The sequence below is a fragment of the Coturnix japonica genome, chromosome 4, assembly GCF_054131305.1.
Source record: "Coturnix japonica strain WE chromosome 4, WE-NBRP24, whole genome shotgun sequence".
Lineage (NCBI taxonomy): Eukaryota > Metazoa > Chordata > Aves > Galliformes > Phasianidae > Coturnix > Coturnix japonica.
In genome coordinates, this window is record NC_140666.1 from 54,017,066 (window position 1) to 54,023,801 (window position 6,736).

General features: G+C 40.0%; 1 protein-coding gene across 1 annotated transcript; it reads left to right on the forward strand.

Annotated features, from left to right (window-relative positions):
- Nucleotides 1–103: 103 nt before the first annotated feature.
- On the forward strand, nt 104–3,208 carry LOC107313502 (interleukin-8). Its single transcript, XM_015861822.3, has 4 exons — nt 104–266; nt 1,039–1,174; nt 1,754–1,837; nt 2,380–3,208. Exons 1-4 carry the CDS (start codon nt 206–208, stop codon nt 2,408–2,410), a joined length of 312 nt encoding a protein of 103 aa, XP_015717308.1. The 5' UTR covers nt 104–205; the 3' UTR covers nt 2,411–3,208.
- The last annotated feature ends 3,528 nt before the right edge of the window (nt 3,209–6,736 follow it).

Consider the following 6,736-nt stretch of genomic DNA (forward strand, 5'->3'; position numbering starts at 1 on the left):
TTTCACAACAGTCATGTGACTCATTTTTACTACATCTGGGAAATTCCTCTAACGCAATCTACATGCTAGCAGAGCGCTGCACACGGGCAAAGAACTGTATAAAAGCACAGTGGGTCTCCCTGTTCAGACATCAGCAGTCCTCTGACAGGAGAGATCACAGCTCCACAAAACCTCAGCTCAGAAGACAAGCCAAACACTCCTAACCATGAACGGCAAGCTTGGAGCTGTCCTGGCTCTCCTCCTGGTTTCAGCAGCTCTGTCACAAGGTAAGTGAATCCCTCCCAGTATTCACAGGACTGCAGCACTATCTTGGCACTTGCTGAGATGTGTGCCCCTAGAGAGGCAGCTTTCTGCTTGTTTCTGCAAGCACATTTCTTTTCAAATGTTTTCAATAGTTTTGCTTCAGCCAGAAATCTACTACTGTAGCTCTTGCACTGAAGAGTTACTGACATCTTGTGGGAAATATTTTAAGGATGCAAATGAAATTAATTCTGGTTCTGTATTTCACTTAAAATGTAATTTGGCTAGAGACAGGATCTTCTTTAAAAGTGTCTGAAAGTTGCTCTAACTTCCCACAAAGGGCAGTATCATCCCACTCAGTATTTCATATTTCTTATTTAATGACAATACTGTTTCAAGCAAGCAGTCTACAGCTGCAAGTGGAGAAGAGACAGTATAAACATAGCAAAGACAGGCCTCAAATTAGGGAAACATAACAGGATTCTCTCTTCTTTATACATGCCAGTATATCAATCCAAATACTAAAAGATGCAATTAATTGTACAGTGTTGTCTGTCATTACAAGTAAACACAAAATACGTGGTTTTACTTTAAAAAGGCATGTTGATGTAATTTTAAATGAACTTGGGCATTAGCTCCTCTGAAAAAATAAGCAACAGATTTTTATACTGTGAGGATTTAGGCACCTTGAAGAAATGTAGGACTTCAGTATGTTGTTAGAACAGAGCAGCCATGCTCTCTAGCTGGTACAGTTACTGTAACTTACCCTCAAATGCAATCTTCCTTTTGTGCTCGTAGGTAGGACCCTGGTAAAGATGGCGAACGAGCTGCGGTGCCAGTGCATTAGCACTCATTCTGCATTCATCCGCCCTAAATCCATTCATGATGTGAAGCTGACACCGAGCGGCCCCCACTGCAAGAATGTTGAAATCATGTAAGTAAACCATCAGCAAGAGCCTCTCTCTTCCCAACATACATTATGCTGTGGCTGTGGGCTTTTTCTATAGTCTCTCTGAGTTTGTATATACCTGAAGTGACCATCAAGAACTCGATGATCTTAAAGATCCCTTCCAGTCCAAGCCATTCTATGATTTATCTGTCAAAGGATCCATTCAATATTTGTTCTGTGCTGGTAGAACATGAGTTACAAAGACCAGTCAGTTCTTAATACATGAGGTAATAATGTACCTCAAAACCCACAAGCAAGTTCCCCCAGGTAGATTTAGGGAACCACTGAAATTGGTCTGGTCTGAAGTATCACAGAGGTGGTAGTAAAGTGCTGCAATCCATATACTATCAAAATTTCTTTTGTCACTGGATGTTTCAAGCTTGTTCAAGAATCCTTATTGTTGTAAGCAAATTCTAAATAAATGCCTATGTTTATTAAGGAAAATTTTGATGAATGTGTGAGTATTACGAGCATAGGGACGCGAGCTCTAAACATGTAGTAATTATATTCTGTGCATGAAACATGTACTAGTTTCCTAATTTTTCTTTCTTCCTTGTTTTGCAGAGCTACTCTAAAGGATGGAAGAGAGGTGTGCTTGGACCCCACTGCTCCCTGGGTACAGCTGATCGTAAAGGCACTTATGGCCAAGTAAGTCCTATTCACTCTCAGATCAAGCAGTTAAGTTGCAAACCTCCCAAAAAAAGCCAGCTAATGGGGTTTCACAGTTTAAGTTTCCACTTTCTCTTACTCAGAGCTAAAGAATGGGGAAACATTGCTTAATTATAGAATTGGGCTTTTCTGTGGCGTTCTTGTTCAATGACTATGCCACAGCTAAACCCTTGATAACCGGCAACTCCATTTGGAGGAAAAGGAACACATCATGAAAAATGGGGCTATTAAAAATTATCTTCCCCTTACTTTCAGTATCCTATATAAATAATTCCAAATAATTTCCAAGTTAATGAATTCTTTGATATGAGTGAATGCAGAAACTCACGTTGCAGAAGTTTCCTAGCTGGGCACCAGATACGCAAACACAGACACTCCAGTAACTACTTTTGAAACATTATTCTGTCTGTGCCTTGAGACAGCAGATAGACATCATTTGCTTTTAACTATGCAGTGCTAAGCCACAACAGTTGTCCTATTAACCACCTTCTAAATTACCCTTTTTCCTCACCTCTTAACAGGGCTCAGCTCAATTCTGATGCACCACTGTGAGAAAATTCCAGACAGGAAAAAAACCTCAAAAGTGCTCCTGATTTCCACTGGGAGAAACATCTGGAGAAAGCCTCAGGCAGAGTTCCATCTTCCACCTTCCGCATCGGCGTTAACTGTAGATTCTAGTATCTATTTATTTATTTATTTAACTGCATCTATTTAAAAAAGCCTTTCATCGTGGTCAGTGCTGTGGGACTCACTGTCCAGTGAAACTGAAGAAACTGAATAGGAAAAGTGACTTGCTAAGGGAAATGAAGATCCCTTGGAAGCCACTTCAGCCAGACACAATCAGTTAAGTGCAGTGCACTTACAGCAAAGCTTGTTTGTACTAAGCCCTACTGTTTTGCTATGACAGCAGCAAACTGGTAATTCCTCCTGCTCCCCTGGAGTGCTCTAGTATGTTGTGTCAACAACAGTTTCCTAGTCACGGTCAGCTCGTGTCGACTGCAGACTGTGATTTAGAACTTCAGAAATCTGTCCTGCAGAATCTGTAAGACTGTGGGTTTGGTATTTATTATGATTTCTATGGTATTTATAAATATATTTATTTACTAGTTTCTATACAAGATGGAAAGAGATGATAACTTTTGTAATCTCTACTGGATTTTCTGTTCCTCATGATGAATACTTAAGAAACATTCACACACCCATTACTCTGCATAAGGATTTGGATCTATGTATAATTCATGAGTTATTCAGCTAATGGAAAAAAATTGCAGCATACATACACAGAATTTGCTTGTGAGAATGTAATTATCCCTTACAATATATTAATAAATACTTTATTTAAAAAAAAAATATCTATTTTCATCTGCTTTATTTAGGAACAGTTTTCTTCATTTTTGCCATTCCAACCTGATTTCTGGAGCTAAAATGACAACTGTTGTACTGTAACTCTCTGCTACAGTAACATAACATTACTGAATGCAGTATCAAACTCCTAGATCTGGGAAGAGGGCAGCTTAAAATGCTGGAAACTTTAATCTAGAATCATAGAATGGCTTAGGTTGGAAGGGACCCTAAGGATCATCAAGTTTCAACCCTGACATCAAGCAGGGCCACCAACCTCCAGAACTGATACTAAATGAGGTTGTCCAAGGCCCAATCCAGCCTGGTCTGGAACACCTCCAGGGATGGAGAATCCACAGCCTCTCTGGGCAGCCTATCCCTGGGTCCTCCTTCCTCCCCTTCTTCCAAATAGGAGTGATGTTTCCTTGTCGGGTTTTTTGTTTGTTTGTTTCTTTTTTTTTTTTTTTTTCTTTTTTCAGTCACTGGGGACTTTGCCCAACAGCCACAACTTTTCTAATACAATAGAGAGAAGTTCAACAACCACATCAGCCAGCTCCTTTAGGACCCAGAGATGCATGTCATCCGGCCCCAATAGACTTGTATACATTCAAACTAATGAGGCGATATGGACTTGCTTTGTTCTTACAAAGTGGGGGGTGGGAGGAAGAGGGGAAATCTACTCCCCCAGGTCCCACCTGGAGGATGTAAGGAACACAAGAATCCTGGCAACCAGTGAAGACTGAGGCAAAAAACAAGTATGTCAGCTTCGAAAGGGCTGATAATAGCAGGACTAGGGGAAATGGTTTTAAGTTGAAGGAGGGAAGATTTAGGTTGGATGTTAGGGGAAAGTTCTTTACTAGAAGGGTGGTTAGGTCCTGGAACAGGCTGCCCAGTGAGGTTGTGGATGCCCCGTCCTTGGAGGTGTTCAAGACCAGGTTGGACGGGGCCCTGGGCAACCTGATCTAGTAAAGGCGTATGTTTGGTGGCCCTGCCAGGCAGGGGGGTTGGAACTACATGATCCTTGAGGTCCCTTCCAACCCGGGTAATTCTGTGATTCTGTGATTCTGTGTGTGATTCTTCATATCATGCCCTTGCTTCAATAGATGGTACAACCCCTTCTTTTCCCTCAGTCTGACCTGCCAGCCCTTGACAAGCCATGCTGGTTTCCTGCCTCCTCTGCCTTCTTCTTTCTTATTCAGAGGGATGGAGAGCTCTTGTAATCTCAGAAAGGCATCCTTAAAGAGTAGTCAGCTTTCCTCCACTTCTTTGTCACTAAGAACAGCTGCCCAGTAGATCTCATCCAACAATTCTTTAAACAGTATAGAGTTCGCTCTCTCAAAGTTCAGGGTTCTGACCCCACTCTTTGCCAGGCCCATGTTCCTCAAGGTCACAAGAAGATTTAAGGTCTCATTCTGTTTGATTTAGGACAGGGATTTGAACCCATTTAGGAAGGAGATCTAACAGGGTGCTCTGTACATATTTCTTCAATCATTTGCAAGAAAAAAATTAAAACTTCCTAAGATAAAAACAGAATATACAACAAACATTGACTATACCATAACTCCAGGTACATGTTTTTTCCAGTGGGTACAGCAAAAAAAAATGGTTAGATTTCTGTGGTATAAGAGGCACACAAATAGTTGAGAGACTCTTTACTCATCAAATCCTGTATGTGCTCCTTCTGAAGGAATAAAAAAATCGTTTTCCTTATCAAATTATATAATCTCTGTGGCTAAAAGAGCTTGCAGCTCCTTCTTTGCAGCTCTCAGTAAATAATTTTTCTGAGAAACTTCTGCATAGGTAACATACCTCTTGGAAAACTTCTGCATATGTAACACAAGTAATGTATATAAACTGAAGACCTTTTGTGTAAGCTAAGCACGATAGGAGGATTACTTCCATGCATCCAGCACCGATATTTAAGAATGTCTGCTTTCTAACACTGCAGCTTGAGTCTAGAAGAGTTTCCTTCTTAACTGTCTTATTCTATCAGTACAAGTTTGGCACCAGTTTGAGGTGTTCAGCCATTTCAACACTGAGCAATGCACTGTTTGCTCTACAGTTATTACAGCATACAGCAGCTGTGGAAGAAAACAGCAGCTCTTGTTGACTATTTAAGTATGCGTGTGCACTTCTGTGTATAATCTGTATAATACACTGCAAAGCTGAATAGGTATTAAGGAAGATTCAGAACATTTGCATCAAAATGAAAGAAAGGACCTTGAGATTTCCTTGCACTCAACAATGTGTTTTTGCCCATCTTCTCCTTTTGCCAATTGCATGCAAGCTTCTGCTCTCCTTGGCCACTTAATTTCAATCTAAACTGTAATTCTACAGCCCTGTCAGAAAGCCAGTCAGTGTTACAGCAGCTGTCTGCATTCATCACTCTCCACTATTTCTCTCCTTCCATCCTTGTAATTAAACACAACAGAGGTAATTAAGTGTCCTTTCTGTCCTCAACTGTTTTCCTGTTCTATTACTTCATGTTCCTTCATAGCAACTCTCATTTCCTACTTTCACCAACAATTTCATTCTGATACTACCATAACAGCAACCAAATAACAACTTTGCATCCTTCCCCTTTTCTTCCTACTCTTCCCTCCCATGGTTGGCTGCTGTATTTTCACTCTTGTATCGTACCTCCATCATGAAGTGAATTTGTTCTCTCAGGTTTCATGTTTCATTTCACACATGTTTTCTTAATACAAGAAGCATATTACTCTCTAGTGTTTAAATGTTGCAAACCATTGAGGAAGTCATTGGAAGAAATACTGGGAAATCCCTGAACAAACGCTCTGAACTCTTCCTTAAAATAATAGAGACTTCAAATCCTGGCATGCTGGCCTCCTCTCTCCTGTCTGGGCTGCATATTGCCCAATACAAACATCCTGGTTATGTATCAGGTGATTGGTATTTTCTCCATGTTTTACTTTCTTCTGTTTTATGTATTGTTTCCCATTCTGGGATTATTTTTTTTTTTCATTTTTATGTTGCTATCAATTAATAAGGGAAAATCCCAGGAAGTTTACACATAGTGCTGCATGATACTGCATACTTGTTCCAAGCTTTGCGTTTATTCTTCTTTGTAAGAGGAAATTATGACTGATGTCATTGAAAAAGGTTCTGTTTGAAATCAATCTTCCACAGACTTTTCAGTCAGTAAATAGACATGTTCTTTTATTTCTGTGTGAAGAAGTGGAACAAAAATGTTCTCAACTGTAAAATTAAGCCCAAGTTACCTGTTGTTGAAAATCATTGCGAACATTTATTTGTAAAACTAAATAAAGTTATTTTTAATACTATTACTTAGGTGCAGTCATCATGTAGATGCCTTCACCATTTCTGTGGAACACTAGAGAGGAACATACTGTGAGCGGAAAAATCTAGAATGCGGGCTGAGAATCTAAGTGTAACTCGAGAATCACAAAAGGAATAAGTTTTCCTTCAATTTGGCCAAACGCCTAGCAGAAGTTCAAGTCCAGACTCTGTTTACTGCAACTGCATATTTATAATACTTAGGAAACTATGGCTTTTCAT

What these genes read in the sequence shown, in the direction of transcription:
- LOC107313502 (XM_015861822.3), top strand. Translation starts at nt 206, where the DNA reads ATGAACGGCAAGCTTGGAGCTGTCCTGGCTCTCCTCCTGGTTTCAGCA. An exon ending in TTCAGCAGCTCTGTCACAAG is followed by an intron (nt 267 to 1,038) that starts GTAAGTGAATCC and finishes TTGTGCTCGTAG; the next exon opens with GTAGGACCCTGGTAAAGATG. An exon ending in TGCAAGAATGTTGAAATCAT is followed by an intron (nt 1,175 to 1,753) that starts GTAAGTAAACCA and finishes CTTGTTTTGCAG; the next exon opens with AGCTACTCTAAAGGATGGAA.